The sequence below is a fragment of the Xyrauchen texanus genome, chromosome 45 (genome assembly GCF_025860055.1).
Source record: "Xyrauchen texanus isolate HMW12.3.18 chromosome 45, RBS_HiC_50CHRs, whole genome shotgun sequence".
NCBI lineage: Eukaryota > Metazoa > Chordata > Actinopteri > Cypriniformes > Catostomidae > Xyrauchen > Xyrauchen texanus.
The window spans coordinates 16677583-16692021 of NC_068320.1; the positions used below are offsets into that span (position 1 = coordinate 16677583).

The 14439-nt window shown below is 38.7% G+C and overlaps 1 protein-coding gene across 1 annotated transcript in view; it reads right to left on the reverse strand.

Moving 5' to 3' along the window:
- Nucleotides 1-5608: 5608 nt before the first annotated feature.
- The window catches only part of LOC127637679 (PDZ domain-containing RING finger protein 4-like), a 43743-nt gene continuing 34912 nt past the window's right edge, over nt 5609-14439 (reverse strand). Inside the window, exons 4-8 of the mRNA XM_052118867.1 lie at nt 11154-11252; nt 9519-9581; nt 8504-8605; nt 8243-8359; nt 5609-7614 (exon numbers count right to left, since the gene is read on the reverse strand). Coding sequence (XP_051974827.1) covers nt 6058-7614; nt 8243-8359; nt 8504-8605; nt 9519-9581; nt 11154-11252 — 1938 coding nt within the window. The 3' untranslated portion in view covers nt 5609-6057. The remainder of the gene's footprint in view (nt 7615-8242; nt 8360-8503; nt 8606-9518; nt 9582-11153; nt 11253-14439) is intronic.

Below are 14439 nucleotides of genomic sequence, written 5' to 3' on the forward strand. Positions count from 1 at the left end.
AGTGCCTAGAAAAGCGCTATATAAATGTAGGGAATTATCATTATTATTATTAAAATGGAACAGTTGGGGTAAATTTACAAAGCCCCTTAGAAATAGTTTTGCATTCCCTCATGATGGTTTGTGTTCATTTGCAATAAGTTTTGCACTTTCTCACAATACGTTTTGCATGCTCTGGCAATATTTTTTGAGTTCCCTTGGAATAAATGCACCTTTTTTTTTTTTTTATAAATTAACCATATTTTAACCATGATATTCTTTTGTGAAATAATAGTAATAATACAGGACACGAAAACTTGGGTAATAAAAATCAAAATTTTGTGGTTACTATGATTTTTCTACAAATACCTTAGTAAAGAAAGTACAAATAACAACACAAAACTTATTGCAAGGCACGCAAAAGCTATTTCAGAAGAAAACAAATCCCGCCCTGCCTTCTAAAGGGCTCCGTAGAATTTTTATAAAAAAACAAAATGTGAAAAATATATTTATATATGAATGAATATGTGTCATTATTTTCTCAACAATTGTCATCTTTACTTACCCATATGACTTTCCTTTGTGGAACTCATTAAGAGATGTTAGGCAGAATGTTAAGGACATGCACCCTCAGTCACTATTTTGTTTTATTGCATCTTTTTACAGTGAAACGTGAATCAAGAAATGCAGTGAACCAGACTCGAACCTGCTCACCTAAGCACCTAAACACTAACCGCTAGGCCATATCTACAACAAATGTGCTTTTACATTTATAATGAGACATGAGAACAGAACACTAAAATAATGAGGGTAGTGTTTGCCCCAGATTCATACATTCAGAGTTCCAAAAATGAGAGAAGGGACTTCACCTTCACCTGAATTTTCATCACCTTTTTACCTCGATGTTCTTTGTTGTGTCTTGACAGCTTGTTAAGAAAACATCAGAAAGCAACAAAATGTTCACAGGGCAGCTTCACAGCCTGTGTGCCCATCATCAAAGTCAAAATGTGGCCACAGAGAGAAGAAACACAATTCTCACTATCCTCCCAGCCTGTCAGTTCTCAGTTCATTTGGGTTCACTCTATCATTTCTGTTTTTTAAGAAACTGGAACCTCAAAAAGCATGACAAAGGGATGTCACAAAAAGGCTCAGGAAGGGATTGTTCAACCTAAAATAAATACATTTCTCACCATCATGTTGTTAAAAAAAATGCAATGAAATTGAATGGTGACTAAGACTTCAGTCCCCAAAATTCTGCCTAATATCTCCTTTTGTGTTTCATAGATGACAGTCATACTGAATGAGTTTGAAACAACATGAGGTTGAGTAAATAATGACAGAATATTCTTTTTGGGATTAACTATTCTTTTAAATCAGAGAAAGCTCTTCTACTATGCAGGTGAAGTGAGAACATAACAGAGACTTACAGCAGTGCTCTCCAGTATTCTTTGTAGTAGAGTAGGATGAGAGAGAGACAGAGAGAATGAAAGAAAGTGAGAGGATAAAAAGTCACTTTCTTTAATATCCCTTCTCCTGTTTTACACAACTCTGCTCTGTCAGTCATAATATGAATAAATGAATGTGAAAGAGAGCCTTAACGAGGTAAACGACTGGCACACATACATAATACGGCGTCTTTTCACTGTATTCAGTCTGAGAGAATAACCCTCTACATTGGGACCATAACATAAGAAACAATCAATTTCTTAAGAGAATATTTAGGCAAACTTTATAATTGTTTAGCTCAGGACAATGTTTGATAACATGAAAGATGGAATGAATGTAATGATTGAGAATGTAAAACCTAAAAAATGTTGAGGGTTTATGAAGAGTAGATTTATCCACACACACCTACACATAGGGCATTTTGTGGCATGTATTTTCTGGTACTTGTCTAATTTATAAACAAGCAATTAAGGGATAGTTCACCCAAAAATGCAAATTCTGTCATAATTTATTTACACTCATGCTGTTCCAAATTGGTAGGACTTCTTCATTGGAACTCACAAAGGGTTCAGTTCAGTTCAGTCTCAGTCACCATTCACAAAAAAACAAAAAATAAACAAAGTGAAAGTGAATCTTGACTGAGGCTATCGGACTGAAATATTCTGCCTTACATCTTTTATGTTTCACAGCAGAAAGTCAACAACATGAGGGTGAGTTAATGATGACAGAATGTTTTTTTAATAACTATAATTATAATAGAAGTATTGTTTCAGAGTTTATGTCGCTTATCTAGTGTTGACATGGTGGTGGCATGGCTCTAGCATGCCAAGGTCATGGGTTTGATGCCCAGGAAACAGAAAATGATAAACAGTTCACTTTGAATGCACTTAAGTCACTTTGGATAAACTATGTCTGCAAAATATGCACATGTGAAATGGTTTTCTAAAAACTGTATCACAACAGTTATTATGGCTACAATTTTTTTTTAAATAATAATAATTGGTTTGAAGTATTTAAACAAATCAGGCAACAAACACATTGTAGGAAATGATTTCAGGACATAAATACAATAAAACAATAAAATATGATAAATTACAAACCTGAGCATTAGAATAAACTATGATCTGAGCATGGCAGCTAATTTACATGAGCTTTCAGAAAGATTTGGTGAACAGGATATAGACAATTTTGCAGATAGTTGTAGAGAGGAATGGTTGTCTAATAAGGTTGCAGGGGGTACTGGGCTGAAATAATTTTTCAACCAAACCAAAGCTGCAAAGGTTTAGATCACCATGCATGAGATACACAGTAGTGTTATCACTTTGAAACAGAAGCAGACAGGTCTTTACATGCAGCACACATTCATTCCAAAGATGAAAAACATTAAACTTCAAAAAGCATCCACCCTCTTTTTCTTTTTCTAACACACGCACGCACACGCACACGCGCGCACACACACACACGCACACACACACACACACACACACACACACACACACACACACACACACACACACACACACATGTTGTGTTTCCATGTTTTATGGGGACTTTCCATAGACATAATGGTTTTTATACTGTACAAACTTTATATTCTATCCCCTAAACCTAACCCTACCCCTAAACCTAACCCTCACAGAAAACTTTCTGCATTTTTACATTTTCAAAAAACATAATTTAGTATGATTTATAAGCTGTTTTCCTCATGGGGACTGACAAAATGTCCCCACAAGGTCAAAAATTTCGGGTTTTACTATCCTTATGGGGACATTTGGTCCCCACAAAGTGATAAATACACGCTCACACATACACACACACACACACACACACACACACACACACACACACACACACACACACACACACACACACACACACAATCCTAATAGCCTTATGTGTTTTCATTCATTCAGGACAATTGTATTAACTGATTGTAATTTTATTTAATTAATTTAGAAGTCTTTCTCAATCCTGGTCCTGGAGTACCCCCAACACTTCAAATTTTGGATGTCTCCATAATCAAACACACCTGATTAAAACCTTTAGCTCATTACTAGGTGTAAGCATGAACAAGGAGAGAGATGCTGGTTAAACCCAAATGCAGTTTTTAATGACGATGAAGACAATATACAAATAGAAATAGCACTAGGCTTGGTAAACAAAAGAACAACTTTAGCTCAATGCTAAAGTCAAAAGACGAGACTAGACAAAGAGTGAGGAAACATGAGGGAATATATACAAACACAAGAAATCATAATACATGGTACATCTGGAAACACTGATGGGAAACAGGTGAAAATAATGATGATGGTGCCTGCTGGGAAATGTAGTGCAGGGAAAAACTACAACATAATAGTCAATGACAGTGTCTTGGACTGTGCCATTGGAAGTGGTGGGTGGCAGTGCAGCTGGAGGAGGAATCTCAGAAGGGCCGGAAGGAGTTGGAGGAAGAGTCTCAGAAGGGCTGGACGGAGCCACTGGAAGATGACTCTCAGAATGGGCTGATGGAGCCACAGGAGGAGGAGCAGGCAGAGTCACTGGAGGAGGAGTGGGTGGAGCTGCTGGAGAAGGAGTAGGCGGAGCTGCTGGAGGAGGAGTGAATGGAGACACAGAAGACTCTGAGGCTCGCTGAAAGGGATCTCCGGGACCATCGAGGCTGGGACCTCCAAGGCTGGGACCACCGATGCTGAGAGAAAAGTGGTGTCCATTGAAAGGAACTCGGAGACCACTGAAACCGGAGGGCTGGAGCAGGCATGGGTGCTGGCTCTGGGATGGATGAGGCTTCAAGCGCTAGCTCTGGGATGGACAAGTCTTCAAATGCTGACTCTGGGATGGCAGAGGCCTCAAGAACTGACTCTTTGACCATGGCAGGCAAATAGAAATAGGCTTGGTAAACAAAAGAAAGACTTCAGCTCAATGCCAATATAGATGAAACACAAGGGAATATATACCAACACAGGAAATCCCAATACAAGGTACAGCTGGGAACACTGATGGGAAACAGGTGAAAGTTATGATGATGGTGCATGCTGGGAAATGCAGTGCAGGGAAAAACTACAACATAAAAGTCCATGACAGTGTCAAACTAAGAGTCCGAGAACAAGAAGGGATGATGACATGACAGACGTGACAGTAGGGGCTCCAAGGTGTCAGAATAGGGAGACATTCAAAATGTACATTTCTGGGGGTACTTCAGGACCAACTCTAGGATGTATGATTCATGCAATCATTGGCTTTAGCGGTTTTTGGTTCAAGTGTTCAAAAAGCTGATAATGGTAAAATAACTATTATACTAGTTATTTATTTTGAGAATTCATCTTTATGCTTTCATGCTTTTCAGCAAACATAATGAGAGTGATGCTTATCATGAAAGTATTTTCGAAGCCATACATTTGTAATCAAACAGATCTGATCTTAACATTACTGTCTGACAAGGTTAAAAACGACAGTTGTGGTATTTGGGTGAGATGCGAATCAAACAAATGCCAATGTTGTCTGAGTCTAATAATGTAATCGCAGTTCTTAATTAGTTCAAGCAGTCAATCAAGAATGCAAATCAATCAAATCCCATAGCTTTGTAGAATTATTTTAAGAAACTGCAAAGGATGTAATAATTGGGGGCTCGTCCAGGATTTGAACCCGAGACCTTTCACACTACAAATACTACAATTACCCTACACACGTCTTTGTATGCTTAACATACAGTGAATATAAGTACAAGTAGAAAAACTGGCAACATTATTTGCAAAGGAATGATTACAAAACATAATTATTTAAGTTATTTATCAATGATGTATTTCTTTTTTCCTCATGTAATACACCTAGAACACATAGACCTGGCTGAAAAGTTGTCTTTTACATAAAATGAGATAAAAAAAATGACTACAATCGCTTCACAACCTGTGGTAGAAAAATGAGCCTCAATACAAGGCCCAATAGAGTGGTAGAAATAACATATTCACTCCATGTGTATCAGTTGTTTATCGGGTCATTTGGCATCATAAAGATGGAACAAAGCCTACATAAATTATAAGACTCAAAAATATAAATAATTTTCATTAGTAACAGAACAGTACAAAACCCATAGGTATTGTATACAATACCTTTACAATGGGTTATTTAAAACAGTTTTTAAATGTTATTTAAACCTGATCAGCTAAAATGAAGACCTTTACCCATGTACATTTCGAGAAGAACAACGGATATTTATATTTCCGGGGATAAATGATGGAATGCCAGCACAAGCTGACATTGTACGTACATTCAAATACTGTTTTATTCTTAAAACCCCATGAAAAATTGCCAATTATTAAATACAAATGTATGGAAACAATGCAGTGTTTAAAATCCTATTAAAAATGTGTACTTTATACATTCTTGTAAAAAAACACAGTGAGGTCTGAAGCGGTAAAGTATTACCTGTCAATATATCAAAAGAGAGTTTGAACATTCACATTTGAGTATTGAGACCACATCCAGTTGAATTGAAAAAAGTCTACACTAAGTATTACTCAGCTTCACAAATCATGAAAAATATCTGCATCTTCACTTTTTTAAAATGGCCACTTGGAATGAGGAAAGTACATAAAAGACCACAAAAGGGTGGTGCTCTTAAGTTCAGGGTGTCACTCTTTGCTAAACGGTGGTAACTGAGAGGAAGGCATTGTGGACTTTAGTGCCCTCAGGTTCTCGAGCACCATGGCTCATTAGTTCTTGAATGGTCATCCAGTTGTCCAGGATCTTCTTGTTTCGTTTCTTCAACATCTTCTTATGACTGAGCTCCAGGATGCTGACCTCCCCACTTGCTGTCCCCATCGTCTCCCTGAGGCACTCCACTCTGCTCTTCTGCATAAACTCCCTCCTGCGTCGTTGCTCTCTTGCCCTTGCTAGTTGCTGCTTGCGTTCTTCTTTACTCCAGTACCGACCCATCTTCAGCTCGCTGACTGCATCATCATCTGTGGTCATCCCACCACTACGTTCCTCACGGATCCGTAGGGCTCGTTCCCGTAGGATGCGGTCTCGTGCAGGACGGCGTGCTACATACCTGGTTCCATCCGCCCGTACTTTAACCTTCCATTCGAGTCGGCCAGATTGTGAAGGACCGGGCCGACCACGAAGACTAAGGAGGCTGAGCTGGCTCTGGGAGTATTCCAGAGAGGAAGAGGAATGTTGTTGTAGAAGCTGTAGGTAGCTCTGGTAGTGGTGTGTGCTGGGTGGTTGGGTTGCTGTGGTGTTGCTGTGGTAGGGTGAAGAATGGTGGGGAGTGGTTCCTACCTTGCTCTGGTTCCTTTCTCTTTCACAGCGTTCGTCATCTGCAGGGAGGGCTGGGTCAGATTCTGAAGGGTTGCTGGGGCTTTGCTCTAGGCTGCTGGAAAAGGCTTGGCTGGGGCCTTGTGAACCAGGACTAGTCATGGTATGGGAACGACTGCAAGTAGTGCTACTTTGGAAGGGTAATGAAAAGATGTGACTACTGTATGGACTCTGAATGTGTTGGGTACTTCGAAGGTTTCTCTGATTGGTCAAGAGGATGCAATGCTTTAGTGAGTGGTCAGGCGATCCTTCTGTTCCCAGTGGCGTAGAGCGGGAGCTCTCGGCCGTGTTATAAGCACTAGAGCTGTCTTTATCTTTCATCTTCACACTTTGTAGACTTTCAGGATGTTCGTTAATATCCGCAAGCTTTCCACGCCGCAAACAACTTTCCTTATCCGTTCGAGGGGAGTCGTGCATGCTTCTGCGCAGCTGGTGTGCCTGCATGATACTCTGGCACTCACGTTCAATGCTATGTAGTTCCTCATTGAGCATGTGCAGTTCCTGTGCTACACCGCCTCCACCCTGCTCCATCAGGCTACATTCAATAGTGCTGCTTCGCCTATACACCAACCCGCACTCTCCGCCATTGCGGATCTGGCACTTGAGCTCCAGGAGTTGCTGGAAGCTGTCCAAACCATTATCAGTCACTCTGCCATCTTGACCCAGTTCCTGCCTGGCTAAGCTGATGGTGTCCATAGGAACAAAATGCGAGCTCTTCTCTCGCCTGTCCTGACAATGTTTTTGAGTCCGTGAGTGGGCATAAGAGAGTGAATGTTCAGAGCTCTCCTCAAAGCTGCATTTTACTTCACTGTCCTTCCCTAGTAGGCTAGACGAACATATTGCCATATCTGTGGTTGTTGAGCTTTCCTCACATCTATTGGACTGCAAAACAAATAGATATGATCACATTAATGTCTGTAAGAAGACTTCAAGGTGCTGCTAAGGAACATATATTGCCCCCAAAAAGTATTAGCACACTTAAGTCACACTTAAAAATGTATGAATTTCATAAGATAATAAAATATCCTACCAAGTGTCATCTGTATGATACTAGACATCATTGGAGTAATATCTTTTATTCTAAACCATTTTTGTAATTACTTTTAACCAACTAGTCTCAAGGTCATTTTTATTGGATGTATAAAGTCACTTACACTCAAGTTAACACAGATGTCATATCAGAGTAACAAGTGTAGTTTACATATTTACTATGGGATGTTTCACTAATGTTTGAAACCCAGAAAGACTATTTTTGAATGGTATATCTATTGGTTTATCGTTTAAAACCTAACTGTCTTTTTTTTTGGTATATCTATTGGTTTCTCATTTAAAACATTACTGTCTTTTTTTATGTTTATTTTTTAATTGTGTACTTGTGCTACTATATTTAGTATCAATAAATGGCACTTGGTTTGATATTTTGTTTTCTAATGCAATGACATTCATACTTTTTCAAGTGCCCAAATACTTGTTGGGGCCTCTGTGTCAGGCTTCAAATGTTCACACTCACCCGCTTTACGCAACCGGCTGTTTGAAGAAGTTCATTTTTCTTCTGTTCCTCTAAAATCTCCATTTTCAGCTCCTCAAGGAAATCATGATGGTCTTCATCAAGCCAGCTTCCATCCATCTATGGGAGAAAATACCAATAGAATTCAGTCCAGTTTTGGACAAATATATAAGACCAATGAAGCTGCAGGTATATTAACCAATGCCTATGGGAAGACGCTATACTACTGTGAGTTAAGATCAGCAAGAATTCCTATTAGCTCACTTGTCCTTCAGGTCTGGTGATGAGAAACACAATAGATCTAGAATTTTCATTTGAGAGGAGAGCGACAGCCTCTTCCCTGTCCTGCACGTCATGACCATTTATCTGCAAGAAACATGGACGCAGAGATACAATTACACACACACACAAAGATAATGACAGACTGTCAGGATTTTCGTACCGGAAGCACACTTCATCAGTGACAAAAGTGGAGCATTTCCTCACACACACGCAAACACACAAAACTAGGCCCCCACTGCGAGATAACAATCTCCAGTCAATTATGCATTTACTGCGGAGAGACTTTGCATCGATTACTAAGACTGCCGACTGGGCTGCTGGAACCACAGCGTTTATAAAAGCATTCTGGTTGTTCACGCCCAGACACACAATTATGCAGCCTCTGACAGGTGCCATTCATCTTTTCTTCTATAGAGTAATGGCACTGTCAGTGGAAGATAATAGGGGTGGAGAGAGTGAGACAGATGCGTGTTGAACTGTTGTATTCATCTCCCCCACTGTTACATCCACAGATGCCTTGTGTCCTGTCTTTCTCTTCTTATCTTCTGCTGCTCATAAATTCTCTATACCTTTAACCTTACTGTCTCTGCTGAATGTCACTCCAACACTATATATGCTGTAAATGCATATCAAATTGAAACTAGATTATGTAACTGCAGTTTATCACGATGATCTATTTTATTAACTAGTGGCTGGCTTAGTTAGTTACACAATCTTTAAAGCTGTTCATCATCTGGATGCATAGGACAGTGGACATTTTTTGTTGTAAGATTTCATACCTTGTTTACTTTGCTATACTTTTGGGAAACATGACAAACCTCCAAATCCCATTTTGAGACATTTTCAATTCCCCCTAAAAATGCAAATGCTTTCCTTGATGATTAAGATTACATTTCGTGATTGAAATTAGCTTTATATAAAAGCAATTCTGCCCCCATTTTGATAGCTAAGTAAACGGATGGGTACGTGTGTCCACCTAAGGTATAATGTACCCCACCTGTAAAATTCGGTCCCCCTCTCTGATGCGTCCATCCCTTGCAGCTATGCTGTTGGGCTCGACCTATTAAGGAAATAAAAAAACATGGCATCAATAAGTAAACTGACATAATACAGCCTAACACACCTGCATTAATTCTATTAATTATCTAAAAATTATTTATGATTATAATAGATTAATTTGCATATCTGTTCTAGCATGAAAAATTGCTTTTAGCCTATTGTCAGGAGAGTTCAATGTCACTGTGACATTATATAAGCTGTACTTGTTAATTTTCCTTACACTTAAAGAAGTCTCACACATCAAAGACATGTTGATAATGTCCCTCACTGCAATACATTGACACAAGCATCATATGCAAATATGATGCAAATGATACAGACATGTAATAGTGCAACATTTCAGTAGGTTGCTTGTGATAGTGAGAAATATCTGTTTCAGGAGCAGTTCTCCCCTGTTTGATGTCAGGTGGTCGACATTTACATATGTCTCTGAGCGAGAAATGGTGTAAGAACACGCAATATCTGTACAATTAGGGAGAATTCTCCCTGTTTCTGTTGAAACACAGTCCTTTTACTTGTCTTTGGTTTGTAATAGGAGGTGTGAAGTAAAAAAGTGCCATTTTACACTCCATAGAAGATGAGAGGGGTGCCATTCCCTGTTAATTAAAATCAGCAATTAAACTGCTTAAAAGGAACTGTCTGTATGCAGAATAATTTTCCAAACTTTACTTGCTCTTTTCATGCTTGGCTCAATCCTGGTAGATGTTTAGTGGCGCCTGGAGTGGTGGTGGTGTAGTGGCTAAAAGCACAGGGCTGGTAATCAGAAGGATGCTGTTTCTAACCCCACGGCCACCACCATTGTGTCTTTGAACAAGGCACTTAACTCCAGGTTGTTCTGGGGGGATTGTCCCTGTAATAATTGCACTGTAAATTGCTTTGGATAAAAGCGTCTGCCAAATGCATAAATGTAAAATGTAAATGTTTGTCTGGCATTTGAACGTTGAAAAACCAGAAGTTTTCCACAGATTTTCCATAATAAACACTTTCAATTTTTCTCAAGGGATATGATGATGTGGAAGAATGAAAATGGATCAAATAGAGCCTTTATCTTTTAATACATTTTTGAAAATTGAAACTGATGTTAAAGAGGGTTTAATCAGAATAGTTTGATCTCCTGTGTCAAATTTGATGCTCAGTTTTTCAGCTTAATTGAAGCATTATTTAACATTTTAGCAGAAGTTTGTCATTTCTGCACCACTAGCATTGGTTGCCAGTTGCCTGATCACTCATATTGGCCATTGGTTAGCAAAACAGTTAATCCCAACTCCAAAGTCTCGACATTAGTTGAGCCAATATTACTGGGTCAGGATGCACAAACTAACTATGTTTTACCAGTGCCACAAAGGCACAGTGTTACACTTTTCAAGGAAATCAACCAACAAATGGCTTACTTATACTGTAGTTGTCTCTGCACATTAAGCTTTCATAGAAGGAATTATATTTAAACCGAAAAAATAACACTTTAAAATATTCAAGACAACCCTTTTCTTTTTATATTATAAGCTGGAGGCTTAAAATAAACGTGTGAGCATGGTTATCCTTACAGTTGCAAAAAATTCAAATTCAAACCCACCTGGCCAACAAAAATAGCTGCATCCTCCTCATCATCAGTGCGGTAACAGAGAGTCAGACCCAGCTTTTCCTGACTGTTCATTCGACAGAGCTCAACCTCCTGTAACACACACACATACCCAGAAAAAAAAAAAACATGTGAATCATCCATGAATTACTTTGTTTCTTCTATCTCAAACGTAACAAATTCTTTATAGTTTACTGCTTTATTTTGTATGAGGACAAGTCACAGTTCCTTAGGCTAAAAAGATCATCAAATATGTCATACAAAAATATATGGTCCATCTGAACTCTGATAAAATCAGGCAGACAGAGGGGGAGATTTGACAATATTGATGGCAGGCACTAGTGACAGGGCTGCCTTTTAGAGACATTTATTTGTCAAAGGAGAGCAGTTAGCCATAGGTAGCCATACCACAAACCCTTAGCTCAGTTCAGTCATGTAGAACGGCTCATTTACCGGTCGACAGTCCTGACCAAGCACTAGTGTCATACATCAACCAGACCACCTTACACATTAACTAGATTTACAACTGTGAGTATATGAGGTTCCCTCTTCTCTTCCAGGAACATTTACACCAAACTGTCAAGAGTCTGTATTTTGCAAATAATTTCTAAAAATGAGATACCAAGTCATTCACATCAATGTGAATGTGATGTGATATAAATAGGCTAACAATTTCTCATATTTCAGCCGAACCAAGGTTACTGCTAGTCCATACAATGGATGCAATCCATCACCAGCAGCTTTAATATGGCTTCATATTGATCTGTTTCCGAAGCTCAGAAATACCTTATATCTTCTCCAAGTATACTGTTTTAGTCCACATGCTCATCAAACTGGATCAACTGATTTGCTGAGCAGAATAATCCACACAATCTACCTTAAACTAAAGTGTCCACCAATAAAACTGCCAAATCATAGTGATAATTTTGCAGGTAAAATAATTATTCCAGGATATGCCCCACATGGCTGAAGCTGTACTTTCTAATAATTAGTATTATCCTGATAGGAGAGATCTGCTCACGATAGACAGATTGAAGTTTAATCTTGCATGGAAGAAGCTCATCCAAGCATAAAGCAATGCAGACTGATCCAGGATCCAGGACAGAGATTACTCAAAAATCATGCATACATTGCAAAGCAGTTTTCCCACTGCACACTTTACAATTTACATTTCATGATATATCCAATTTACAGCCTAACCTTACTTATTAAACAGTTAGTTCTGGTCTTCTAATCTGATTAGACCAGAGAAGTTCCAATATTTAATATTTACTGTAGTAAAACAGCACAGGGATGTTTCTCTGTTTGTATAACTCTGGAAAAGACATCTGGTTACACAAGCTGTTTGTGTAGTTTTAAACAAGAGATATGTCTTTGTTTTCTTACCAAAAACAAGCAATAAAGACCCAGTAGGGAAGAACATTAATGTCACTAAAATAGAACTAATTACACATCAGTGGAGTCTAATCTGCCCCCCTGTTTATCAGTCAGAGGTATTATGGCATCATTTAGTAGCTCTCCTGCTGTAACATGCTATTTTTAATCATTAATAGAGTAGCAATGTGCTCTTATTTTTGGAGCTCTTATTTTCTGGGATTTTACACTTAAATTAACCACAAATATGCCCTTTAGCTATAAAATATTTTATAGTTGTGTATATTGGGATTAAGTGGCTTTTAGTTCATGTCTGTTAACTTTGAGGCCATCTATATGATAGGGTGCCCCAAAACAGTTTACTAAAATAATTTCTAGCAAATATACACATTTAAAATTGAGTCTTTCCCTTGTGGAGAAACAAAAATCTTATTTAATTGAAGCTATTTAAATAGCAACTATTTTAATTATATATTAAAAAACGAAAACAAAACTGATAAATTATAAAATAACACAACTAAACCAAAACTGATAAAGCAGCATTCATGTTCTATAAATAGATCACATTTTTGTATATTTGAATAGACGCTGAAACGTAGAGTACAAAAACGTTTTTACATATATGCAGCTTTAGAAATTGTAAAATATTTGAAAAATACTTTAAATTATAAATATATTTTTATAGTAAAATTTTTTCTATTTTATAGATATTTTGGGGAATTTTTATTCATTTTAACATTTTAATATCGGAATAAAATAAAACCATTATAATGTAAAATTAGGTATATGCGTCAACTATGTCAAATAAATGTGATGGCATTGAACATCGAATTAATCTAATTGATTATGAATACAATAACAATCAACTGATTAATTCCATTAATTCAATAGAATGATTCATAAACATTTGGGCATTTCTAAAGCTGTTCATATGTAAAATTATTTACATTGTAGATGCAGACAGTATGTTAATATATATATATATATATATATATGTGTGTGTGTGTGTGTGTGTGTGTGTGTGTGTGTGTGTGTGTGTAAAGTTTCAGTGTCTATGCAAACTTAAGTGTGCTAGAAAACGAATCGGTTACCTAACGTAACCTCGGTTCTCTCTAGATGAGGGAACGAGTATTGCGTAAGCTAGCTTACGCTACGGGAAAGATTCATCTTTTCTGAGATATTGAAGCCAAAAAATTATCCTTAATTTTGTATCCATTGTCAACGCAGTGCAGCAGATGCATACCTTGAGCGGGCTAGCTAGCGAGCTCATTGGTTGCTCTGCGGCAACTGCTGCAGCCTATAGACGAACTTGAGTGAACTCGCGTCCAATGAGAGGCGCCCGCGCCGTCACTGTATCAAAGCCCGCCAGAATGGCCGTGGCTAGAGTGCATATAAGCGTAAGTTCATAGGCTAGAACCCTGGTTTTCATTGAATGAAGCGAAAGTCGCTCGTGGCACGAGCACGGCCGGCTACGCAATACTCGTTCCCTCATCTAGAGAGAACCGAGGTTACGTCAGGTAACCGATTCGTTCTCTTACGAGAGGTTCTCTCATATTGAGTAAGCTAGCTTACGCTACGGGAACCCATTGTCAATGCCGTGCGTGCCAAGCATCCACTGCATGAGCCCCGGGGGGGACCCGGGGGAGCCCTTGTGAGTGGGGGAATAATATTTGGCCGGCAAGAGTGCGGGCCAGTGTGTGTGTAATACATAAGCACATAGTCGGAAGGGAAAGACACCGGTCTGTGTGGAATGTGTCCCGTCAGTGCAGCTCACCAGGGGAGCTGTAGCGTATTAAACCGCTAGTAGTTTTGCCTGCAGGGCGGGCACTTCCAGAATCTGACAAAGGTGGAGGGGGAAGCCCAGCCCGCTGCCACACATATGTCGTGAATGGAAATCCCACTGGAC